The 26,314-nt window shown below is 47.7% G+C and overlaps 1 protein-coding gene and 1 long non-coding RNA gene across 5 annotated transcripts; one reads left to right on the top strand and one right to left on the bottom strand.

Annotated features, from left to right (window-relative positions):
* Window positions 1-9,129: 9,129 nt before the first annotated feature.
* LOC144616905 (uncharacterized) lies at window positions 9,130-22,061 on the bottom strand. The gene is made up of 3 exons (XR_013556755.1): window positions 21,931-22,061; window positions 18,505-18,581; window positions 9,130-9,348 (listed from the first exon to the last, which is right to left on the bottom strand). It is a non-coding gene; the product is annotated as an uncharacterized LOC144616905 (long non-coding RNA).
* Window positions 17,006-24,967, top strand: NFE2 (nuclear factor, erythroid 2). 4 transcript variants are annotated; one of them, XM_060657405.3, is made up of 4 exons: window positions 17,006-17,274; window positions 21,151-21,262; window positions 21,472-21,640; window positions 22,829-24,967. In XM_060657405.3, exons 3-4 carry the CDS (start codon window positions 21,527-21,529, stop codon window positions 23,834-23,836), a joined length of 1,122 nt encoding a protein of 373 aa, XP_060513388.2. In that variant the 5' UTR covers window positions 17,006-17,274; window positions 21,151-21,262; window positions 21,472-21,526; the 3' UTR covers window positions 23,837-24,967. The 4 variants fall into 4 exon arrangements, with proteins under 4 accessions (XP_060513388.2, XP_060513389.2, XP_060513387.2 ...); XM_060657406.3 differs by having other exon boundaries at window positions 21,092-21,262; XM_060657404.3 differs by having other exon boundaries at window positions 20,731-21,262.
* The last annotated feature ends 1,347 nt before the right edge of the window (window positions 24,968-26,314 follow it).

Raw genomic sequence — 26,314 nt, 5'->3', positions numbered from 1 at the left:
CTATCTCTCCCTCTGCCCCTCTCCCCTGCTTGAATGAATTCTCTCTCTCTCTCTCTCTCTCTCTCTCTCTTTCTCTCTCTCCCTCCCTCCCTCCCTAGAATAGTAAATGAAGGGGCTCCTTGGTGGCTCAGTCAATTAAATGTCCAACTTCAGCTCAGTCATCATCTCATGGTTTGTGGGTTCGAGCCCCACATCTGGTTCTGTGCTACAACTGAGAGCCTGGAGCCTGCTTCAGATTCTCTGTCTCCCTCTCTCTCTGCCTCTCACCCACTTGCGCTCTGCCTTTCTCTCTCTCAAAAATAGACATTAAAAAATTTTTAATATTTTAAACGAATAAATAGATAAAATTGTAAAGTATATGAGTGCTATTTTATTTTATTTTTTTTTAATTTTTTTTTTCAACGTTTATTTAGTTTTGGGACAGAGAGAGACAGAGCATGAACGGGGGAGGGGCAGAGAGAGAGGGAGACACAGAATCGGAAACAGGCTCCAGGCTCTGAGCCATCAGCCCAGAGCCTGACGCGGGGCTCGAACTCACAGACCGCGAGATCGTGACCTGGCTGAAGTCGGACGCCCAACTGACTGCGCCACCCAGGCGCCCCTATGAGTGCTATTTTAAAAGGAGAAAAATAAGTTATTAAAAAAAGCTTTTAATAAGCTATTTTTTAAAGGACAAAATCAGCTTCTTCCCATGAAGCCTTCTCTGAAGTCCCCAAGTGGAGTTAGATGCCTCCTCTTTGTTGACATTGTCGACTCTAGTCATAGCCATGCTATAACACATGGATCTAACCATGTTATAATACATCGATCTAACTCACTAGACTTACCATCTGTGTCCCATTCGTTTTATTTCTTTAGCACCCTAACCTTTAAATGGTAACACTCAAACAGTGTTTCCTGAATGGGATGAACATTTGTGAAAATGCAAGATACAAAGATGAATGAACAGTGTCAAAGGGAAGTTTAGGATTAAAAGACAAGGACCACAGATATTAAGAAGGAAGTGATCCCTCAGGATTGGTTCGGGAAGGTGGTCAAGGTCTGAGAGAAGAGGAGGTGTTGAGTTAGGCCCGCCATGACTGAAATGCCAAGGTAGAGTTTGCTATGAATAAAGGTATAGAGGTTGGGACGTACAAGAAATCTGTTTGTTTGTTTTTTTTTCTTTTTCTTTTCCAATTGTAAAACAAAGTAAGATGTTTTTATTTATTTGACACATAGCATAAATTTTACCATTTTAACCATTTTTAGGTGCACAGTCTGTGACATTAAGTACATTTCACATTGTTGTGCAACCATCACCACCATCCAGCTCCAGAACTTTTTCATCATCCGAAACTCAAACTGTACCCATTAAACAACTCCCCATTCACCCCTCCCCACCACCAGCCTTTGGTAACCGCTATTCTACTGTTCTGTCTCTATGAATTTGACTATTCCAGTACCTTCTATAAGTAGAATCATATAATATTTGTCCTTTTGTGTCTGGCCTCTTTCACTCAGCATAATGTCTTCATGGTTGTGTAAGAAATGTTTGAGGGATTGACTTGATGGCACAGGGGATTCAAAGGAAGGAATACAGAAGAGGACGGAGAGAAAACTGGAAAGGTACCTTGTGGCCAGATTGTGAAATGCCTTGAATGCAAACCTAGGTAGCTGCTATAGTGCGACCAGATGATTGTGGGAGTTGGAACCGTGACACTCTCTTGGAAACTATTATGGTGATACTCTGTAAAGTAAACACAAGTACATCCTCACCTAGAGAAATAAAAACATACCCCAATATGCAGTGATACATATACAAGAATGCTGATTGCATCATTGTTTACAATGGCGAGAAATAATATTATTGTGTATAAATAAGGGAATAGTTGAATAAGTTATTGTACATCCAGACTGTGGAATAATATGCAACTAATAAAAAAGTATATTCTAGCTGTATGCGTTAACCTGGAGAAGTAGTAGTGACATGCTGAATGAAAAATGTAAGTTGCAGAGGGATTTATGAGGTACGATTGCATTTTTTAATTAAAGAAAATAAGACTCTAATCATGAATAACTATGTTTGTAAATGATTCTATCCTATCCTATCCTATCCTATCCTATTCTATTCATTCAACAAATATTTATTGAATGCCAGCTGAGGGCCAGCCACTCACTCTAGGCACTGGGGATATAGCAGTGAACAAAACAAGTATCCCTACCCTCATGGAACTTGCATTCTAGTTGGGGAACAGGAACAGACAACAACCAAAGAAACAAGAAAACTGTCTAGGAGTTTAGGTGGTGATAAGTGTTAGGGAGAAATTGAAACTAAAGAGGAGGCTGGGGGCAATTCTGCTCTGTGGCACAATTTGGAGCCCTACCGTTCACAATGGGGAGAAATGAGGACAGGAAGTTCAGTCAAGGAAGACCTCACTAAGAAGATATTTGATAAAAGATCTGAAAGGAGTAAGGGAATGAATGATGTTCATATCTGGGGGAAGAGCACTCTAATCAGAGAGAACATAGAGGTGGGGAAGCCTTGGCTGGCTTAGTTGGTGGAGTATACAACTCTTAATCTTTGGGGTTATGAGTTCAAGCCTCACGTTGGGCGTAGAGATTACTCAAAAATAAAATCTTAAAAAAAGAGAGAGAGCATAACATAGGGGGAAATGTGGAAGAAAAGCATTAACATAGGTCACCCTAGGGGCACCTGGCTGGCTAAGTTGGTAAAGTATGTAACTCTTGATCTCAGGGTTCATGAGTTCCAACCCCAACTCAGGTACAGAGATTACATACATACATACATGCATACATACATACGTACATAAATAGCACATCTTTTTTAAAAAGAAAAGAAAACTAAATCTAAATCTATATATATTACCCTAGGGCGTGAGATGGAAAGTGTGGATTATTAAATAGTTTTTCTTCATATATGTTGGTATTGTTTGACTTTGTTACAACAAGCATGTGTTTATAATTAAAAACGAATGAAGAAAAAAGTGTATATCAAAGTGGGGATAAAGTTGGAAGGATTAATGAGATATATGTGTAAAAAATATATGTAAACTGTTACATGCTCTGCCATTGTTATTTATTATCTTAAAAATAAGGGCACCTGGGTGGCTTGGTCGGTTAAGCGCCCGACTTCGGCTCAAGTCATGATCTCACGGTCCGTGAGTTCGAGCCCCGCGTTGGGCTCTGTGCTGACAGCTCAGAGCCTGGAGCCTATTTCAGATTCTGTGTCTCCCTCTCTCTCTGCCCCTCCCCTGTTCATGCTCTGTCTCTCTCTGTCTCAAAAATAAATAAACGTTGAAAAAAATTAAAAAAAGAATAGTTAAAACCCACTGAACACTTCTGAGCAGAGGCATGAGATTACAGAAGCAATTTTTTAAATTGAAGCAAAATCATAAGCACAACATTAACCACTTTAAAGTGTACAATTCAGTGGTATTAGGTACATTCACAATGTGCAACCACCACCTCTATCTAGGTCCAAAACATTTTCATTGCCCCCCCCAAAAATACCTGGTACCCATAAAGAAGGCACTCCCAATTTTCCCCTCCCTCCAGACCCTGGCAACCACCAACTTGCTTTCTATCTCTGTAGATACTTCAGACAAATGGAATCATACCATATTTTACCTTTTGTATTTGGCTTCTTTCACTTAGCATAACATTTTCAAGATGCCTACATTTCTTAGCAAGTATCAGTATTCCATTTCTTGTCAGGGCCTTGCAATATTCCATTGTTCAACATACACTGTTCTGTTTATCAACTGATGGACATTTGGGTTCTTTCCACCTTCTGCCTATTATAGATAGAATAGTAGTGCTATGGACATTCATGTAACAAACATTTCAGTACCTATTTTCAGTTCTTTTGCTTAAGTGCCTCAGAATGGAATTGCTAGATCATATATTCTCTGCGTGACTTTTACATTTTTTTTAACGTTTATTTCTTTTTGAGAGAGAGAGAGCAAGTAGGGGAGGGGCAGACAGAGAGGGAGACACAGAATCCGAAGCAGGCTCCAGGCTCTGAGCTGTCAGCACAGAGTCCGACACGGGGCTCAAACCCACAAACCGTGAGATCATGACCTGAGCTGAAGTCGACGCCTAACCTACTGAGCCACCGGGGCACCCCTCTGTGTGACTTTTTGAGGACCCACCGAGCAATTTTCCACAGCAGCTGTACCATCTTCCTTTCCAAGGTATAATGTCTCCACATTATAACTAACGTTTGCCGTTTTCCATTTTTGTTGTTGTTTTTAATGACCATCCTAGTTGCTATGGAATGGTATTTCATTGTGGTTTTGATTTCCTTAAAGACAAATGATCTGAGCATCTTTTCATGTACCCGCTGGCCATTTGTAAATCTTTTTTGGAGAAATGTTTATTCAAGTAACTTACCCATTATTTATTTATTTACTTTTTTAATGTTTATTTATTTTTTGAGAGAGAGAGACAGAGTGGGAGCAGGGGAGGGGCAGAGAGAGAGGGAGACACAGAATCTGAAGCAAGCTGTCAGCACAGAGCCGGTCGCAGGGCTCGAACTCACGGACTGAGAGATCTTGACTTGAGCTGAAGTCAGAAGCCCAACCGACTGAGCCACCCAGGCGCCCCTTTTTACCCATTTTTTAAATTGGGCTGTTTGTCTTTCTGTTCTTGAGCTCTAAGAGTTCTTTATATACTCTGGATACTAGGCCATTCATTATCAGACATATGAATTGCAAGTATTTTTTCCTATTTTGTAGGCTGCGTGGAAGACATTTTAAGATATTTAATTTGATGGGCACCTGGGCGGCTCAGTCTGTTAAGTGTCTAACTCTTGATTTCAGCTCAGGCGGTGATGTCACGGCTCTCAAGACTTGAGTGGGGCTCTGTGCTTGCACCAAGGGGCCTGCTTGGAATTCTCTCTGTCCCCCACTCTCTGCCCCTCCCCCACTCGTGCTCACGCGTGCGCATGCGCTCTCTTTCTCTCTCTCTCTCTCTCTCTCTCTCTCTCTCTCTCTCCCCCCCCTCCCTTTCTCTCTCCCCCTCCCTTTCTCTCTCTGTCTCTCAAAATAAATAAACATTAAAAACAACGATAATTAGGGGTGCCTGGGTGGCTCAGTCGGTTGAGCATCCAACTTCGGCTCAGGTCATGATCTCGCGGTTTGTGATTTCGAGCCCCGCGGCGAACTCTGTGCTGACCGCTGGGAGCCTGGAGCCTGCTTCGGATTCTGTGTCTCCTTCTCTCACTGCCCACCCCCCGCTTGTGCCGTCTGTCTCTGTCTCTCAAAAATAAATAAGTAAATGTAAAAAAAAATTAAAGAAAAAAACATAAACAAAGATAATTCATTTGACAACTGCATGTGCAGGAAGGGGTCGAGGAGAGATGAAGGGCAAAAAGAGCAACTCGGAAACCACTGTAGTTCTTCAGTTTGCAGTGAGCACAGAACAGTAACAGTGGGAAAATACCCCCTAAAGATTATGTACCACAAGTGAAATTAGGAAAAGCCAAAGTGTAATGGATGAGATCAGCCATATGTAGAAGTAGCAAATGAACTGGTGTTTTCAGGAAAGCATAATTCTATCAATATATCTAAAGCTCTACAGCCTAATCACTTAAAGTAGAATGGCTGGAGCCCTAACACAATCAAACCCTAACCTAATCAATTATAATAAAATGGCTGAAGTGAACATAAACAGAATCAATTATATTAGCTTGGCTGGAGCTAAAACCCAATCAATTGAATTGTACCTTGTCTTCACAAAAGGGGGAGATAATCCTCCTAGGATTCCCCCTCCCCAACCAAAAAAAAAAAAAAAAAAAGTCAATATTTCTCCAGTAACAGGGAAGAAGATTTCCTGTTCTGCCTCCATAAGTGAATATTTTATATATTTATAAAGGAGATGGAGGTAGTTGTATTAGCCATTAAAATTATCCAAAAATTCACCTGTTCACTAAGAAGCCGTCTAGTTATAATGTTTGATTTCCAAACTTGTCAAGTATTTTGATTGGTCAAGAGGATTGTCTAGGCCACCGTAAGTCATATGCAGGACATTAAATCAACCATATGGCTTATACTTCATGCTCTTTTAAGTTTGGTCAGCATAAATGAGTTCTAAGATGAATTGATGGGCCAAAATCAACTTCTGGGCATTCAAGCTGAGGCCCAGATCCTCTTAAAGAAGAAAAATCAACAATGTTTCTATCTCTTGTCACTCTAACATCAACCCAAGTGTGGAAGGAGCCTTACTTTGTGTACTTGGAGAGGTAGTGAGAGGAGTTTCTCTTGTTTGGTTTTTCCATTTTAGAGTGGAACAGAGATTTGGAAAACACTTGGGGTCGCCTTGGGCCGCACAGAGTTCACCCAGATTAGGTGCTAAACACTTCATCCAACTCCCAGCCCAGGGCTTGCTCTGCCTCTTGCTAAAGCAATCACCGAGGGGCGCCTGGGTGGCTCAGTCGGTTAAGCGGCTGACTTTGGCTCAGGTCATGATCTTGCGGTTTGTGAGTTCGAGCCCCGCGTCGGGCTCTGTGCTGACAGCTCAGAGCCTGGAGCCTGCTTCACATTCTGTGTCTCCCTCGCTCTCTCTGCCCCTTCCCTGCTCATGCTGTGTCTCTCTCTGTCTCAAAAATAAATAAACATTTAAAAAAAATTAAAAAAAATAAATAAAGCAATCACCGATTGTTTCTACAGAATGGAAAACAGCACAGACACTGGTAATCACAGACAGAAGAGTGCCAGCAGCCATTGCTGGTGACTTGCAGGTGTGAGCACATTCCCTCCACAAGATGACTGGTGAAGACACCTCAAGCCTTGGGTGCTCAGTGGAGGCACCTCCTGACAGTGAAACAGGTCTTGGGGAGACAAGAGAAGACAGTAGTCTCTTTCTGACCTAACAGCAGTCTGGCTTTTTCTCTGAAGTGTGGGAGGTGTCTTACCAACACACAACTATGATGAAACTTAAGACCACAAAGAGGAAGCTTCCCGGGGTGATATAGCTGCTGTTTTCTTCCAAGAGAAAGGGTTGGGAATTCTACCTGGATGAATTCTTTTTTTTTTTTTTTTTTTTTTAAGCTTTATTATTTTTTTTAATGTTTTTTTAATGTTTATTTTTGAGAGAGAGAGACAGAGTGCGAGCAGGGGAGAGGCAGAGAGAGGGAGTCACAGAATCTGAAGCAGATTCCAGGCTCTCAGCCGTCAGCACAGAGCCCAAAGCAGGGCTTGAACTCACGAACGCCGAGATCATGACCTAAGCTGAAGTCAGACGCTTAACCGACTGAGCCACCCAGGCTCCCCTAAAGTTTTATTATTTATTTATTTTGAAAGAGTGCGAGCAGGGGAGGGGCAGAGAGAGAGAATCCCAAGCAGGCTCCACACCAGCAGCGGGGCTCAAACCCATGAACTGTGAGATTGTGCCCTGAACCAAAACCAAGAGTCAGACGTTAACCGACAGAGTCACCCAGGCGCCCGCCCCTACCTGGATGAACTCTTAGGACTGCCGCCTTGCAATTCAGCACCCCCACCCCCCGAATTATTGTATGCCTCTTCCTCCGGACTGAAACCACATAGTCAGCTGTACAGAGAGCAACCTTGCTGTGTATGGTGCAGAATTTAATGTTAGCTATACATCAGAGGAATCGAATTTTCTCATCTTTTCACAGAGCTGAGAGAAGGTGGCTTTAGTTGGGAACAGGGATACTTCTTTCATCTTAATAAGGTAGAAGGCTCTCAGCATGTGGGAACGCGTGCAAGTAAGCTGGTGGATTTGGTATTAGAAAAATCAGACAATCCATCTAACTGCGTCTATTTTATCAATGAAATACGAGGCAAGGTCATCTGCTAAGAGGGAAGTGGAGGGGGTGTTGGAGATTTTAGAAGACAGAAGGTGTGAAACAGTTATTGAGCAGAGTAGAAATGAGAATTTACCAGGGAAATGTAGTATTGGGCAATGTTGAGTTTTGGGTGCATAAATTGAAAGTGATACAAGTCAGGGGTGCCTGGGTGACTCAGGCAGTTAAGCATCGGACTTGGGACTCAGGTCATGATCTCGCCGTCCGTGGTTTCCAGCCCTGTATCGGCTCTGTGCTGACAGCTCAGAGCCTAGAGCCTGCTTTGGATTTTGTGTCTCCCTCTCTCACTGCCCTCTCCCTGCTTGTGCGCTGTCTCTCTCATTCTTTTTTTTTTTTTTTTTTTTTTTTTAACGTTTATTTATTTTTGAGATAGAGAGAGACAGAGCATGAACGGGGGAGGGTCAGAGAGAGAGGGAGACACAGAATCTGAAACAGGCTCCAGGCTCTGAGCGGTCAGCACAGAGCCGGACATGGGGCTCGAACTCAGGACCGCGAGATCATGACCTGAGCTGAAGTCGGACGCTTAACCGACTGAGCCACCCAGGCGCCCCTGTCTCTCTCATTCTAAAAAATAAACATAAAAAAAATTTTTGTTTAAATACAAAGAAAAATAAAGTGATACAATTCAGCAAGAATCTGAGATTTTCTCTATCAATATTTAGCTGCCTAGGTATAGATGTGGAGAGGCTAAATTGTTGGATTTAACCAGAATTAATTTTTTTAATTTATTTTTTTAAAATTTTTTTAACATTTATTTATTTTTGAGAGAGACAAAGACAGAATGAGAGCGGGTTAGGGGCAGAGAGAGAGAGAGAGGAAGAGACAGAATCCGAAGCAGCACAGAATCTGTGCTGACAGCTCAGAGCCTGATGCGGGACTCGAACCCACGAGCTGTGAGATCATGACCTGAGCTGAAGTCAGACACTCAACCGACTGAGCCATCCAGGCGCCCCAATTTTTTTTATTTCTTAAGTAATCTCTACACCCAGTATGGGACCCAAACTAACAACTCTGAGATCAAGAGTAGCATGCTCTACTGACTGAGCCAGTCAGGCTCCCCAGAATGGATTTTTTTTTTTTCTTCCCCAGGAAAGTTGAATGGAGGGGGGAAAGGGCAAAGAAGTTAACAGTGTTGCAAGTTTATAGTTCTGGATATGAAGGGCAGTTGATGGATTATTTAAAGAATAAAATAGAGACATAGTACCAATGGTTTAGAGGTCCTTGAGGAAAAAGGGGTAATTGGGTGGGAGGAGTGGTGTTAGGGTATGAAAAGAAAAAGCAGAAAATGGTGCACAGAAGGTAAGTTACTTGGACATTTCAGATTTTATCTGGATTAAATTGTTCCAGCTTTCTTTTCTTCTCCAACCCTTGGTCTTTCCTTATTTCTTCTTTCCACCTCTCCTCCCACCAGAGAGTAAGAAACAATGAAGTCTGCTTTTCATTTCTTGTCCGGGTAACTGAGCTTCTGGCTCTCCACCAATCCTCAGTCTGGATCTCTGTCTCTTTTCTTCTGTCCCTTCATTCTGGAAAAGGAAACCTGATAGTTTGGGGAAGACAAGGCCAGGAGCCCTCCACCTTCCTCCTTGTGGGTGTCTCATTCTCTGGCAAGTGATCTCTTTGGGGAAAATATGACCAGGATATACAGGTTACGAGCATGGTTTCAGCTGCAAACAGGGAGAACACACTTAAGAATTGCCAACAGGGAAAATGTGAGTCCCTAGTGTGAAGAACGGCTTTTTGGAAGAAGCTTTAAATACAAGAAAATTTTGGAAGGGGCCCAGAGGCACGGGGCAAATTAGGCAACTTTCATCCAGTGTCTCCCTGTGCTACATAAAGGTGAGCCCAGGCTCACCAAGGTGAAGAGAACCCCAGAATGTCCCCTCCTTGTCAGTTTTGGCCAAGATGGTCACTCCTAGAGACTGGAAGAACCTCAGTGAAGCCCTCTAAGTTTTCCCAGGGGAGGTCAACCCAAATTGGCCCAAGGTACTTGGAGGGAGGGGGCTATCTGAGAACTTTGATAGGCAACTAGCCTCCAGGCAGGGTGTGGGCCCTGAATCTCTTCACTAAGATCCATTCGGCTGTCCCAGAAAACGTCAGGAAACTTCCTCTCCACCCAAACCTCTTTTTACAACATTGGGGTTTCCATACAATGTAACTGGTCAAATCTAACAGGCTTTCCCCCCACAACTGTGCATTTGCATATATTGTTTCTTCTGCCCAGTATGTTGTCACTCATTTTTCTCCCTAGGAAATTCAGATTTTTCCATCTTTCAAGACTAGTTGAGAGGTTACCTCCTCTCCAAGGCCTTCCCTAAAATAGTTGCCCCTTTTCCTTCATTCCCCCCAAAATTAACTTACCTATTCTCACATCACTGGCCATATCCACTAATCTGTTTATACATGCGTCTGCACCATTAGACTGTGAGTGCCCAAAGGCAAAAATCACGACTTAGTTTTCTTGGTATCCTCCAAATTTAGCAACTTGGTAAGTACTCTAGAAATATTTGTTGATTGAGTGAGAATGTTTATGCTCAGAACTAGACACCTTGTATATATAAAAAAGACAAAACATGAAATGCAATCCTTCTCAATAAGATGTTTATCTACTAGTTAACAACAATTTAATGTAATAATTTAATTACTTAATAATAATATCAGATGTGCCACATACATATGTACCATTTAATGGTGCTCACTATATCCCAGGCACTGAATCACTGAATTAAACATATATACCTGGTTTTTAACTAATTTATTTTTCACAATAACATATAAGTATTGTTATTATCCCCCAAATTACTAGGTGGGTAAAATTAGGCTCAGAGAGATTAAATAATTTGCTTGAGATCTCAAAGTGATTGTCAGAGTGCAGGCGCTTCCAATTTCAAAATTCATGCTCTTAGAACAAAGGGGGTTGGCAGGGGGCACCGGGGTGGCTCAGTCAGTTAAGTGTCTGACTTCGGCTCAGGTCACCATGTCACAGTTCATGAGTTTGAGCGCAGAGCTGGCTTCAGATCCTCTGTCCCCCTCTCTCTCTGCCCCTCCCCCACTTGCCCACATGTGTGCACTCGCTCGCGCTCTCTCTCTCTCTCTCTCTGTCTGAGAAATAAATAAACATTAAAAAAAATTTTTTTATGTTTATTTATTTCTCAGACAGAGAGAGACAGAGCATGAGTGGGGGAGGGGCAGAGAGAGAGGGAGACACAGAATCGGAAACAGGCTCCAGGCTCCGAGCCATCAGCCCAGAGCCTGACGCGGGGCTCGAACTCACGGACCGCGAGATCGTGACCTGGCTGAAGTCGGACGCTTAACCGACTGCGCCACCCAGGCGCCCCTCAAAATAAATAAACTTTTAAGAAAAAATTGGGGAGGTGCCTGGTTGGCTTGGTCAGAAGAGCATATGACTCTTGATCTTGGGGTTGTGAGTTCGGGCCCCACACTGGGTATAGAGATTACTTAAACAAATAAAAACTTTAGAAAACAAAATTTTAAAGGTTTTTTTTAAAAGTTTTTATTTGTTTAAGTAATCTCTACACCCAATATGGGGCTCAAATTCACGACCTCAAGATCAAGAGTTGCATGCTTTTCCGCCTAAGCCAGCCAGGCGGGTGCCCCTTAAGATTTTAATTTAAGTAATCTCTTCACCTAATGTGGGGATCAAACCCACAATCCCAAGATCAAGAGTCATGTGCTTCACTGACTGAGCCAGCCAGGTGCCCCTAAAATTCATGTTCTTAGTCTTAATGCTATAGTGCCTGAGTCAAGTTTTGTACAATACAGTTTACACCATCTCTATTACAGGGGAATATAATAAAGCACAAACTCATATACACAATAAAATATTAGAAAATAAAATATTTAGGGGCACCTGGGTGGCTCAGTCAATTGGGCATCTGACTCTTGGTTTTGGCTCAGGTCATGATCTCACCGTTTGTGAGTTGGAGCCCCGACTCTGGCTCCGTGTGGACCCTGCTTGGGATTCTCTCTCTCTCTCCCTCTCTCTCTGCTCCTCTCCCACTCACACACACACACACTCTCTCTCTCTCAAAATAAATAAATAAACTTCAAAAATAAAATATTTAGGGGCACATGGATAGCTCAGTGGGTTAAACATCTCAGTTGGTTAAACATTCCAGGTCAGGTCATGATTTCAGGGTCGTGAGATCAAGCCCCAAATCAGGCTCTGGGCTGGGCATGGGGCCTGCTTCAGATTCTCTCTCTCTCCCCTCCCTTCCATCCCCCAGTTCATGCACTCTCAAAAGAAAGAAAGAAAAGAAAGAAAGAAAGAAAGAAAGAAAGAAAGAAAGAAAGAGAAAGAAAGAAAAGAAAGGAAGGAAGGAAGGAAGGAAGGAAGAAAGAAAGAAAGAAAGAAAGAAAGAAAGAAAGAAAAGAAAGAGAAAGAAAGAAAGAAAGAGAGAGAGAAAGAAAGAAAGAAAGAAAGAAAGAAAGAAAGAAAGAAAGAAAGAAAGAAAGGGGAAGGGAAGGAAAGAAAAGAAAAGATTTAGGGGCACCTGGGTGGCTCAGTCAGTTAAGCGTCTGACTTTGGCTCAGGTCATGATCTCGCAGTTTGTGGGTTTGAGCCCCGCTTAGGGCTCTGTGCTGTCAGTTCAGAGCCTGGAGCCTGCTTCGGATTCTGTGTCTCCCCCTCTCTCTCTCTGCTCCTCCCCTACTCACGCTCTGTCTCTCTCTCTCTCAAAAATAAACATTAAAATTAAAAAAAAAAAAAAATAGGCATCAAGCCTTTCATCCTGTAAGGAGCAGAGGGTGGCACTTCCTAGGCAGCCCCGCCCCTGCAGAGGATTGCGACAGGGTGAGGTGGGGGTAGGGGTTTTGGGTTCCTGGAAGGTGGCTGAAGCCCATAAGGCTGGCCCTGTGCCCATCGTGTGGCTAAAACTGTCCCCGCCCAATAGTGCCGGTGGGAGAGCCATGGCCTGAGGGCTAGTTCCTGGAAGTCTAGCCACCACTCTCCCCAACCAACTGCTGCATCCTAGGCCTAGATGTCTCCCAGAGTCAGGCTGCCCACTGGCTGCCATTCTGTTCCAAGCGTCTCTCCACAGGAGTGTGGCCTCCAGATGGGTCTTCTTATCCCTCAAGCCCCTGAGGCCCTGCAGCCTCAGGCTTTGAAGCTTCCCTCTCCCCGACCATAACAGACTCCAATTTCCTGTTGATTCCTTTTCATCTGCCCAACAACACCACCAAATAGGTATTATCATCATTATCTCCATTTTTCAGGTGGGGAGACAAAGCTCGGAAAGGGTGGGCTGCCGCAAGGCACATCGCCTGGAAATGCTGACTTAAGCCCAGGCCTCAGGATTCAGGATCTGGTCCTCCTGCATTCCGCTAAGTGTCATGCTCACATCTCTTTGGAGGTTTAGAAGTGAGCCCTGGGGGTTATTCCTTCAGGGCCACTCTGGACTTATCTATTAGCCTTCATCCATTTGGGGTTCACGGCTAGGTTCTGCTATCAGGACATAGCTCTTAGATGCCGGAGTCTGGGAACCTCAGTCTTACCCAACACCTTAGGCCCATAAGCTCCAAGGTTTCTTGGTCTGACAGTGGGACTCAGTCTCCCCTCAACTCCTGCCTGAGTCAATCCTCTAAGAATTCTTACCACTGCAAAGCAACCTCTTCAAAGACCGTTTTATATGATCCTCACCCAAACTAGAACACAAGGAAGAAAACAATGGATGGTTTAGGAGATCTGGTTCTACTACCTGGGCCTCAGTTTACTTTAGTAAGAGGGGCCTCAACTATTCCGGGGTCCCAGACCCCCCATCCCTACCTCCCCCAGCCATCCGGGGTAACCGCCAGGCTCTGGTGCCTAGGATAACGCCCAGCCCTCCCCTTGCCTCCTGTGGCTGCCTCCCCTTTCCGTCTGTTGAGAGAGGAAGCCGGGGGGTGGCGGGTGCAGCCCTGCAGGGCACTGATAAAGGTCCAGGCCTGCCCCCGCCCCCTGGGGCCACTGCGGTCAGACCAGCAGGCAAGCAGGCAAGGCAGCCATCTCCCTCTGGGACCCATGGCCCTCCCCTGGTTCCACCTCTACTTACCCCGCCCTACTCGGGAAGCTGGTTGCATAACCCAGTGGGGTGTTTGGCAACATTGCTTGTGGCTTGACCTGATGCTGGTGGTGGTGTGCACATGCGTTGGAGTGAGGGTGGGGGGTGGATTCATCAGGGGTGACAAGTCAGCCTTCTGGGGATAGGTGAGCAGCATGGATGGAGAGTGGTATAACAGTAAAGATCTGTTGCTATGTTTTTCTCCATGTTCTGTCTGCTACCTTTGCTGAAGGGGGAGAATCTTGAGATAGGAAACTCTCAGGTATCTTGCCTTGCCAAGCCACAGGCACGATCCAACCCATTCAGGTTCCTAATTCCCTGTTAATCGTAAATTAAGGCAAAGACTTAAGATAGAAGGTTGTTGACTTTGGGGATGCCCAGGCAGCTCAGTTGGTTAAGCGTCTGACTCTTGATTTCAGCTCACGGTTTGTGAGTTCAAGCTCGGCGTCAGGCTCTGTGCTGACGGTGTGGAGCCTGCTTGGGATTTTCTCTCTCTCCCCCCCTCTCTCTCTGCCTCTCTCCGGCTCCCTGCTCATGGTCTCTGTCTCTAAAAATAAATAAATAAACATTAAAAGAAGAAGAAGAAGAAGAAGGCTGTTGACTCTGGACATCAGGAATCTGAGAGGCGGAAGCTGAAGGAATCATTCCCACCCCCTGAAGGCTGTAAAGGATGCTCTGGAGGCAGGACACAGCCTGGGAACAGATGTAATGGCCTCTTCCTACAGGAGGAGAGTCGGGGAGAGGTGGGAGAGACACTTTTGTCTGGCCAGTCACCTCAGTGAACACTGTCTGTTCACTCGGTTTGCTGTACATGATCGTGTCTGTCCCCCTGAAATAAGTAGGAAACTGCCTCCCTAGCTTGACTTTCAAGACTTTACAATCTAGCTCCGAACTTCCCAGGCTTCTCTTCCACTGCTCCTACCCCACACCCCACCCTAGTAGACCCAAAGAACTATTTCACATTTTATGCCTCTGTTCCTTCATACCTTTGCTTGGAACACCCTTCTCCCCCTCTCTGTCTGGTGAACCCCTAGTCATTCTCCACAGCCCAGCTCAATCGTCACCTCCTCTGTGAAGCCTTTCCTGAATTTCACAAAGCAGAAATTCGACTCCACGGCACTTTTTTTTTTCTTTTCTTTTTTTTTTTTTTAACGTTTATTCATTTTTGAGAGACAGACAGAGTGTGAGCAGGGGAGAAAGCTGAGATAGAGAGGGAGACACAGAATCCGAAGTGGACTCCAGGCTCCAAGCTGTCAGGACAGAGCCTGACGCAGGGCTCGAACTCACAAATGGCGAGATCATGACCTGAGACAAGGTTGGACACTTAACCAACTGAGCCACCTAGGCTCCCCCAAAGCACTTTATATAGACCTTTATTAGTGTCATTCCCCAACTAGACTGTGAGTGAGGACATAGACTATGTCTTATTCATCTTCGTGTTCCTGGAGTATAACACATAGCAGACACTCAATAAATATTTGTTGAATGAATTAACGAGCGATGAGGCTCGTGTTATCCACAGTTGTATCTGCAATGCCACAACCGTGGCCTGAACCGGTAGTTTTCATTCAATAACTGTCTGTTGACTAGCTGTAACCTGATATCATTATTTAATCAGCCACCAGTGTGACTATCGCCACCCTTCATCCCCTCTGAGGGGCCAGAATAAGTATGCCACTGAGAGAGCTGTGTCTGAATGCCCAGATTCCAGGTATGTGACCCAGATTCACGGCCAGGTCATCAAGAGATTCCGGACCCACATGTGCCGTGCAATGAAGCCGTGGGTCCCCTCCTGTCCTACACAGATCACGCATGTAGAATCATCATCTCCTGGGCAGGAGATGGAATCCAAAGGATGTAACCATGGGTTTGGGGTGGGTGTTGATCAGTCCCACACACACAGGCTGCAAGAAGGATGCAAAGAAGCCGTATCAAACTGCCGCTTGAGTTGCTTGCTTGTGCTGCTGGCTGTGGAAGGTCCTAAGGGAGAAGTGGGGTTGATGTAAGGCTGTAGGGGTGGGGAACACTTGGAGGAGGACTCCCAGCAGCTATGCGTTACCAAAGGAAACAGAACATTCCCATTATTTGAACAGTGAACAGGAGCCTATCAGAGGATGTTGGCTGGGTGCCAGCTCTGCCTTGGGGTGACACCTGTCTGCCTCCCACTCTTTGTTTCCAGTATAACTTGAACATTATAAGAAGAAAAAAACAGAGAAAAAGCCTCAGCTGCAGCTGTAAGGACTGAAGCTAGACATAGGAGGGACTTTCCTGACAGCTAAGAGTCAGTAAAAGTAAGCTAGGAGGAAGGAAGCCTCTTCTAGTCTCCAGAGAGAGATCTGTTTGGCCTGGGTCTTGGGTTGTGTGTTGGAGGCCAAGGGATGATGGAGTGACTTCTGGGAGTACTTACTGGCCTGAGAAAGAGCTGCTGTGGGTGCTGGGGATGAACCTGATACCCTATACAGGTGTCCTGGCCTGTCCAGAGTATGCGGCTGCCATGTGTTCGGGTGCCCGGCCTGGCACCCAGGGCCCCCTTTAAGAGAGGTGAATAATGTCCCTTCTGGGCGCCCCCACACACATCCAACTCCCCTCACACACTGACAACAAACCTGGCCAAGAAAGAGGCCTTTGTCCTAGGACATCTGAGGCTGCTGGGGGAGGGGAGAGGGCTACAGGTGAAAGGACACATCAAAGCAGCAACTGCCCCTCCTCCCCAAAAGAGCTCCCCTGCCTCTTTCCCAGAACCCAGGCTTTCCTTAAATAAAAGCAGCGCCCTCCATGCCCACCTGCCTAAGCAGCTGGGACACTAGACATTAGGTCCTTATCTTGCGCTGCCATCCACCTCGCTGTGACTCAGTTTCCCTGTCTCAGAGAGAGTCAAGAGGGCAGAAGGAAGGAGGTTGCGACCTGTATAAAGTTTAGAGGTCACTTTGGAGCGGGCTACCGGGTTGGAATTCATCCTGTGCATAGGAGAAACGCAGGCCTGGCGGGACTCCTGGGCTCAAAAGGAGGGCTGGGAGCCGCTGGGAACCGTGTGTGCCCCCGCTGGCCGGGGAACAAGGTGGGGGCGGGGTGTGGGCAGAAACCACACCGGGCTCAAGTTTCCTCTCTTGGCCAGAAGGGGCAGGAGGAGAGGAGGGCCACGGGGAAAGGGGAGGGTTGGAGGAAGGACGGAGAACTCAGGCCGAGGGCTTCACAGTGGAGGCTGGTGCGCCGCCGGGCGCTCTCCCTCCATACTCAGTGCTCAGTAATGGCCCGGGGGCGGGGCGCAGCCCTCCCCCGTTTTCAGAGGTAGCAGAGATCCTCACCCAGGAGGTGTCAGCCCAGGCCCAGCCTCCCCAGAGACAGCACCCCGGAGCCACATCTCTCTCCTCACTCTGCTTGGACCCTGCACAGGTGCCTGACGGGCGGGGTGGGAGGGGGATTTCAGTGGGATCCCCCGAGGGGCGAGCTGGGGAGGTGGAGGTGGCAGAGGGAGAAAAGAACCAACTTTCCTCACGTCCCTAGGAGATCTCAGGGCTTCCCAGGCTGCCCTGGGTTTAGGAATTTGACATCTTTGGGAATTCATCTGGGAGAAGACCTTGATGGCTTCTGGGGCACTCTGAGAGGCTTGGGGTGAGAGGCTGTAGATGGGGACCAGGCAGGGGTCCTCCAAGGCACCTCTGAGGAGCTGAGGCAGAACCCTTTGGCAGGGGGCTGCCCCTGGAGAGCCGATAGACTCTCAGGTATTTGGCACCGTCCTTCCCTACTCCCGTCCATCACTGCCCTGTCCGGCCAGCTGGGAAGATTTGGGGGAAGGTGAGGAATCGGAGACACCGGATGCCTGGATCGCTGCCAACCACGGCAGCAGGATGGAGTGGTGGGCGCAGGGCTGTTGAGGTCTTGCCTCCTTTGCCCCCCTCACTTCTCCCAGGCCCCCGGGGCAGTTAGAGATCAGCTGGAACCAGCAGGGAGAGGAAGGCATCTGGCCCCCAGTGCGGTTCCTTCAGACTGGAAATCTTAGCAGCTTGGGAAGTAGGAGGCAGGGTAGCCGTGGAACAGAAGAGGAGAGGTATCAGATCTACTGGGGCTGGGATTCTCTCTAGTCATTGGCCCCCAAATGACCAGGGTTTGGTTTCTAGGGACTGAGTGAGGATAACAGAGACGTAGGCCTTTCTCCCCTGTTCCCATACACCTGTCTGAGTCATGTATGCCCCCAGGAGACTAATCCTCACTCTGAGCAAATCTCTCTCCCCTTTTCTTCCATTCTGTTTCTCTATTTTACCTCTATGTGCCTCTCCCTCTTTTGGGATTCTTCTTAACCTCTCTAAATAGCTTGCTCACTTGCCTCTCCAACACCCCAGGTGTCGCTGATCCGTGCCCATTCTTTCACTGCTTCTGTTGACACCTGGAGAGGCGGGGTGGTCTAACAAGCCTCAGAACAGGATCCCAGAAGCAAGCACCCTCTCTATCTCTGTCTTCCCATCAAGGCATCCCTTCCCAAATGGTCCTCATCTCGAATCCTTAAGCAGAAAGCTCCATATCATTCTGTGATCACTTTCCTGTGATAAGATCTTTCTGGGTAGGACCATCAGGATCACAGTAAGGAGGATGGATTATAGTCCCTGAAGATGGCTTCAGTCCTACCTGATACATGTTGGTGGGGAGGAAGATGGCTGTGTGACCTCAAAGTGCAGGTGAAACTGGAAACTGGGAACTGTTTACTGTAAAGCAAAAGGGACACGGGGAGGCTCACTCTCCTTTCCCAGGATCTGTCCAGCTTCTGCGTCCTCTGTGATGTTCTGTTTGATCCAATTCTGACTACACCCTCCTCCCTGATCTGTATCACTAGCTGCCAGCCCGTCTTCCAGTCCCATCCTTAGAAAGGTAGGCTCCTAAGACCGAGAGGGGACTATACCTGGTGTATAGACCACTACCAATCCCTGAGTATTTAGGGGAAAACATACCACTCCCCTTTGGCCTGGTACAAACTTGACGCGGCACCAGGGAGATGGTTGGAGCTGGTCCAGAGATTCTCATCAACTCCCTCTTCCCTGACCTTTTGCCTCCCTGAGGGACCCTTCTGGATTCTCATTTCCTTGTCTCAAAGGTGCAAGGCAGATTGAGCTCCTGGTCTTCATGAGAAGGGACTGATATCTAGTCTCAGAGACCAGGGCAGCCTAGAATCCAGCCTTGCCTGGGTCATGGGTTTGAAGCTAAGAGAAGTCTGGAGATCATTTGCCAGGTTCTTTTCTGGCTTTGTGTTCTTTCCTGTAAATACATATGGCTGGACTAGTTGAGCGTTTCTCAAGGTGGGGTGGGCTTCTGGCATCAGAAACACTAGGGCACTTGTTAAAATGCTGATTGCTGGGTACCTGCACCTATGAATTCTATTCAGTAGGTCTAGGATGGCTTGCAGGAAGGAGCCTGTGTTTTTACAAGTATGATGGATGAATGCAGTGCATCGTCCAGTTTGTGACTGCCTGAACTAGAAGCCAGATACTGCCTCTCATAGCAAAGAGCTTCTAGGGTCCTGTTTCCATTTAATGGAAGAAACTGAATGGGGAAGTGATTTGGCCAAAGTCACACATTTGGAAGGCCATAGAACCTGGTCTCCTGCCTCCTAGGGCAGGATCTTTGAACTGCACCTAAGAGTCAGATCCAGGAAGATACAAGGAGGGAGAAGGGGTGGGGGTGGGGGGGCAGAGGGCAGAGGGGCAGAAGGACTATGAGGCAAGAAGCATTGTCCCTGCCCCCTAAACCCCTAAACCCCTTCTCCATTCACTTTGCCTTTGGGCAATTTCCTCCAGAACCTGGGTGGGGGAGGGTGGGGTTCCGGTGTTGAAATGGCATCCTGGACAGACATAAACACCCCACCCACTTTGCCCACTGGCCAAGGGCCTGTGCCTACACCAGCTCCCAGCTCTGGGGATAGCACTGTAACAAAGAGGTGGGGGCAAGGGCTAGGGTAGATCCAGCTTTAAAAGGATAATTTGTAATTCTTGCTAATTTGGGGTAAGTCAAAGAGTGAATTCCATATTAGATAGCTGTGATAGGCCATCTTTGTGGTGATCTAAGGTCATGTAATTTGAAGTCATCCAGTCCTATCCTCTGTCCCTTTAGAAGTTTCTCCCACCCCCTAGCCTGCCTGCCTTTACTTATATGGCAGGGGTAGGGTGCTGGGTCTGGCCCTAAGATATTGGGAGGCCCCTGCAAAATCTACTTGGAATCTCTTGCCAAAGGCAGAGAGAACAGATGCAGGGAGATGGGTGTTGGGAATAGGGAGGTAGGATGAGGAGAGGGGCAGATAAAGAGGAAGATGAAGGTAGGGGTGAGGGTTTGTTGAGAATGTTAAGCTGCCCAAGCAGAAAGGGACCTCTGAGTTCAATTTATCCAACTCCCTGGTTTTATAAATGAGGAAACAGAAGCTCAGAGAAGTGCGATGGCCTTGCCCAACCTCACACTGCTGCTTTGTGGCTGACCAGCAGCTAGAACCCACATCAAAGAAAGCGGGGGGTGAGGGTGTGAAGGGGAGTGTGTATGTAAGGCTCTAAAGGATATTCCCCAGAAGAGGAGAAAAGAGATTCCACAGAACTGACTGGCCAATATGGGACGGTAGACCACCAATAGAGGACCGGAGTATGGACACACAAGAGTGGGATGGGAAGGGGTGTGAGAGGCCAGTACAGGCTAGCAGAGTTAGCTAGTATGTTCCAGACCTGAGCCTGTTATTTCCCAGGTTGGGTGTCACTCTCTGAATGGACATTATAGGATCTTGGTGAAAATCAATCTCATAAACTAATAACGATGGTGAAAACATCAGCGCAGTTCTTGGTAGTTCTTAATAGGTCTCTGCTATGATTGTCCCTTTAGGAACCCTGGAAGCCTGACTGTGTGGGTTGGGGTATGGCTGAGATGACCCTGCAGGGACATAGGACAGAGAGGTCCAGTGTCCCCAGAGACCATTCCTCCTCTGCTGCCTCCAGCTGATAAACCTCTTATCTGGCACAAGCAGGGGAGCCCAGAGCCAGGATAGGAGGAGAAGGCAGGGCTGCTATCAGCCACCAGGCCTGGGCCATATCTCAGAGAAGGGGAGGGGCTGTCTGCTTGGCTCTTCCCACAACACACTCCTTGGGGATCCCCAAGCACTTACTCTCATCTTGAGAACATGAGACAGAGGAGGAAAACTGAGGACAGAGGAGGAAAGCCAGAGTGATCCCTGATGTTGCCCCAGAACAAGGGAAAAAAACCAAACCAAAACAAACCAGAAGATGTGACTTCTGCCCTGCCCAGCGATATGGTTTTGGGGGAGTAAGAAGTAGGAGGAAGAGAAGGAGGTGTCTTGTCTGAAAAAGAAGGTGAAGCCCTACTGTGCTCCCAAAGGAACCGACTACAGCCACAGCAGGTGAGGCAGAGATCACACCGCAGACAAGCCTTTGCTTAAGGAGTTGGTTGATGAGGACAACATAATTGGGGGGATGAGGCCTGTCCTTCTCTCAGGCGAGGCTGCAGGGAATTCTCCATGGAGGCAGGACAAAATTGCTGGGCACTCGAGGGGCCTTTTCTTCTCTTTTTTTTTTTCTTTTTTCAAAGCCTGTTTCTCCTTTGCCACAGGTTGCAGGGGCCTTTTGGGCTTTGGGGACCCTGGACCAGGCCCTGGCCCAGTAGGATGCCCCCGTGTCCTCCCCAGCAGAGCAGGAACAGGGTGACACAGTTGCCCACTCTGGAGCTGGGCGAGATGGAACTGACCTGGCAAGAGATCATGTCCATCACTGAGCTGCAGGTGAGCGGGGCTGGGGGAACCTGGGGGAGGGAAGAGCAGAGAAGCAGGGAGGCTGGCTGGGACGAAGGCAGGGGACTAGAGCAAACAGGGAAGCTTCCAGGGACTGGAAAAGGAAGGGTCGGAGTAGGAGGGGGATCCGGATGAAAGACCAGAACATTAAGGGGAAAGGGGTGTAGAGGAGCAGGGGATAGGAGTGGTGGAAGAATCTGATTGGGGGGTGTAAGCGCTCCCAGCAGCCACTCTGCTCACATCATTCTACCCCACCTCCTGCCCCGCCTACCCTTTCTCACCTTCTTCCCTTCTGAACCCCCTCTCCTCCAATCCTGCCCATCTTCTTCCTTCATTTCCTCCCCTTGCCCTCAGATGCCGGGGCCCCTTTCCCTCAGGTAGTAGAGCAATAGTTCAGGGGCCTCGGGAAGGGGGGTGGTCAGACTATGACGGGGTCCTCGCCTCCTGCTAGTTGGACAAAGGGGTGTCTGTTGGCCTCACAATGATGCCTTTGTCCCCAGCTGGGCTGGAGCACGGTGGCTCCTCCATGTGGGTTGGGGGCTCTGTTTCCAGCATGTTCTCTCCTCCTCTCTGCACCTGGGCAGGGACAGAGGGACTGAAGAGGAGAGGGTAGAGCTAGTGGCAGCTCCCCAAGGTGCCTCTTGGCCCCCAGGCCTGGCTCTGCCTGCCCCCCTACCCCCCCTTCTCTCCCCTGCCACTGTGCCTGGGTCCTCAGGATCTGCCCTAAGCCCTCCTCCCATGCAGCAGCTCCCTCTGCTGGGCACCCAGGGCATGACCAGGGTCTGAACTTGACCCTTTGACCCCAGATATCCATAGCAGGAAAGGCGTCTGAGGGGGTCATTATAGATAACAACTTCTTGTGTTCCTGAAGGAAATAAAGGAAGAGCAGCCATTTCAACCCAGTAAGAACTTCTGAAGAGGAGATTCCATGTTGTTGCAACATTAGATAGTCTTTCCTGAAGTCGGACTTCAGTGACTTTCATTCAAGTTTAAGCTGCTTTCTGCTTAAAATAGCTGCGCTGCAACCTTACAAGAAGCTTTGGGTGATTTCTTAGCACCTTTCTGTTCCCTTGTTATTATCTCACTGTGTCTTTCAGAAGGACCCAGCTTGATCCTGAGAGAGAGCTGGTTTCTCTTCCTCAGCCTGTCTCCAAAACTTCTTTATGGCTTTTTTTGCAGGGACTAAATGCTCCAAGTGAGACGTCGTTTGAGCCCCCTGCCCAGGCCCCATACCCTGGACCCCCACCGCCCCCAAGTTACTGCCCCTGCTCAATCCACCCAGATGCTGGCTTCTCCCTTCCTCCACCACCCTATGAGCTCCCAGCACCCACATCTCATGTCCCAGACCCCTCATACTCCTATGGCAACATGGCCATACCAGTCTCCAAGCCACTGACTCTCTCCGGTCTGCTCAGTGAGCCCCTCTCAGATCCTTTGGCTCTCCTGGACATTGGGCTGCCAGGGGGGCCCCCCAAGCCTCAAGAAGACCCAGAATCTGACTCAGGATTATCCCTCAACTATAGCGATGCTGAATCTCTTGAGCTGGAGGGGACAGAGGCTGGCCGACGGCGCGGCGAGTATGTAGAGATGTACCCGGTGGAGTACCCCTACTCACTTATGCCCAATTCCTTAGCCCACCCCAACTATGCCTTGCCACCTGCAGAGACCCCCTTAGCCTTAGAACCCTCCTCAGGCCCTGTGCGGGCCAAGTCCACTGCACGGGGGGAGGCGGGGAGTCGGGATGAGCGACGGGCCCTGGCCATGAAGATTCCCTTCCCGACGGACAAGATTGTCAACTTGCCGGTAGATGACTTTAATGAGCTGTTGGCGCGGTACCCACTGACGGAGAGCCAGCTGGCATTGGTCCGGGACATCCGACGGCGGGGTAAGAACAAGGTGGCCGCCCAGAACTGTCGCAAGAGAAAGTTGGAGACCATCGTGCAGTTGGAGCGGGAACTGGAGAGGCTGGGCAGCGAGCGGGAGCGGCTCCTCCGGGCCAGAGGGGAAGCCGACCGGACCCTGGAGGTCATGCGCCAACAGCTGACAGAGCTGTACTGTGACATTTTCCAGCACCTGCGGGATGAAGCCGGCAACAGCTACTCCCCTGAAGAGTATGCTTTGCAACAGGCCGCTGATGGGGCCATCTTCCTGGTGCCCCGGGGGACCAAGATGGAGGCCACAGACTGAGCTGGCCGAAGGGGTGGGACTGTGATGGAGATTTCCTTTAGTCCCTTCCGATCAAGGTACTCCCCAACCCTGAGGCCCAGAAGGAACTGGGTTCTCTAGACCAGAAGGGGACAGTGGGAAACCTGACGTTTGGAGGGTCCACAGCGTGTTCAGGAAGGCTTGCCTTGAGACAAGCACGTGAGGGGAGGGTTGGAATCTCTTTGCCGTGATTCAGCTTCCCGGGGCTCCAACCTCCTCCTCTTGTTTGAGCTTTGATATATAAAGCGCTCTACACTAATAGCCTTCCACTGTGTCTTCCTTCTCGAGAGAGGGTGACGAGCTGAGCACTTCAAGTTCACCGCTTGGTGGTGATGGGGAGGGAACCCTGCCAGGCTCGTTTCTTTCCCCTACAGCTCTGTATGAGAGAGGTACGCAAGAAATTTGGGCTTGAGCAGTGTGGAGACCTACCTGCTTAATCTCCTTTTGCAGAGCCAGGCGCCGTGGATGATCTGAGGAAGCCCACCCTCCCGGGTGGCCCAGGATTCAGAGAGCTGAGATTGCGGCCCAAACTGACTGCGCCCTTGGTGCAAGGTCTCTGAAGTTTAGGCCTCTCCTTTCCCAATCTTTGGAGCAACAGAAAAGCCTAGAATGCCCACAGGCCTTTTTCTTGTTCTCTCCCTGCTGTCTACTTCCGCAGGACTTCCTCATCATGATTGTGCCAGAGCTCTATTCAGAAGACTGAGATGGTCTTGATTGGAATGAGATAGTTTGATTGGCCATCAGAGTTTCAAGGGATTTCATACCCAAGTCTGGGCAAAACCTGCTCCAGCATGGAGCAGGATATGAATTTTGGTAACATTTTCTATCTCCTTGGTTATGTTAGACACACTACCCTGCTCTTGTTTGGGGCCCTCCCTTTTCTAGATCCTTGAAGATCTAGGGCCTCTTATTTTTCTCTTGAAGCAGAACATGATTGAATGTCAGAATCTGGGGTACCTGGGTGGCTCAGTTGGTTAAGCATCTGACTCTGGATTTGGGCTCAGGTCATGGTCTCCCAGTTTGTGAGTTCGAGTCCCGCATTAGGCTCTGTGCAGAGCCTACTTGGGATTCTCTGGTCTCTCTCTCTCTCTCTCTCTCTCTCTCTGGCCCTCAGTCTCTCAAAAAGAAACATATAGAAACAAGTTTCAGAATCCATCACATCAAAATCCAAACTTTTGACATGACACCTTCATCTCCCAAGTTGGAGTCAGGTGGTTCCCCATCTTTCTAGTCATTGAATTACACCAATTACCTCTTTAGGGTATTTTACTTCTATTTACCTTTCTATTCAATTTGACTAGCTCCATTCCAACAAGGAAAACTTACTTTCAAGTTCTCATAGACAGTTGTGAGACATAAAAGGCAGTGATCAAAAGAGGTGTGGAATCCTTATGCCTATAGATTTCCAGGAACATGGTCTCTAGCCTAGATTTAGGGAATGAAAGCAACTTAAAGCTGATTCCTAGTAGATCTTTTAAAAACAGTTTAGACAACCTGTCGACTTTGTTTTCTAAAAAAAAAAAAAAAAAATAGAAAACGTGGGATCTAGTTGTGAAGGGCAGAGCCCGGGATTAGCTGTTCAGAAACTGGACTAGTTCGGGGCACCTGGGTGGCTCAGTCCGTTAAGCGTCCGACTTCAGCTCAAGTCATCATCCCACACTTCGTGGGTTCGAGCCTCATATCAGGCTCTGCTGACATCTCAGAGCCTGGAGCCTGCTTCAGATTTTGTGTCTCCCTCTCTCTCTGCCCCTCCCTGCTTGCACTCGGTCTCCCAAAAATAAATATTAGAAAAACAAAAACAAAACTGGATTAGTTCACCTGAGGGAACATCGGGCAGTGGTTAACCTGGAGGCAAAATCAGACCTTCATTTATTCAACACTTACTGAGCACCTGAGTTCTAGAGATACACTGGGGATGCAAACAGCTAACAGGAGAAATGCCAAGCACTCAAGATATACCGTAGTGCGGAAGACCACCACGTATGCACACAACTTGGTACGTGGCTACCCAACGCACCGAACAGGTGGAACACCCGTGGACTGTGACCTGGGTTATGTTTCAGAGATTGTAGAACTTCAACAAGGTAATTTTCCTCATCTAGAGTATGGGATTTTTTAACAATCTTGTATTTGTAAAACATGTAGCAAAATACACAGAACGGAAGAGGCATTAACCTCACTTTCAATAGGAACGCTTTTTGCAGTCTAGTGGCCTGAGGTGCTAGTAACTTCATGTCACAAATTAGATTTTTTAAAGAGCCTGAAATGGGGAGAGGGGGAAGAGGGAGAAATCTTAAGCAGGCTCCAACACTCAGACTGACATTGACACAGGGCTTGATGCCACCATCCTCAAAGCATGACCTGAACAAAAATGGGGATGTTTGACAGCCACCCAGGCACCCTCAAAATTCGATTCTTAAAACTGGTAAGTGAAGGCTACCTATACATTCACAGCTCAAT

Source organism: Panthera onca, chromosome B4 (assembly GCF_046562875.1).
Source record: "Panthera onca isolate mPanOnc1 chromosome B4, mPanOnc1 haplotype 2, whole genome shotgun sequence".
In the NCBI taxonomy this organism is placed as follows: domain Eukaryota; kingdom Metazoa; phylum Chordata; class Mammalia; order Carnivora; family Felidae; genus Panthera; species Panthera onca.
This window is presented reverse-complemented; position numbering and strand designations above follow the sequence as displayed.

Coding starts and splice junctions, on each gene's coding strand:
- NFE2 (XM_060657407.3), top strand. CDS start 21,527: ATGCCCCCGTGTCCTCCCCAGCAGAGCAGGAACAGGGTGACACAGTTG. Junction 21,641..22,828: donor TGTCCATCACTGAGCTGCAG/GTGAGCGGGGCT, acceptor CTTTTTTTGCAG/GGACTAAATGCTCCAAGTGA.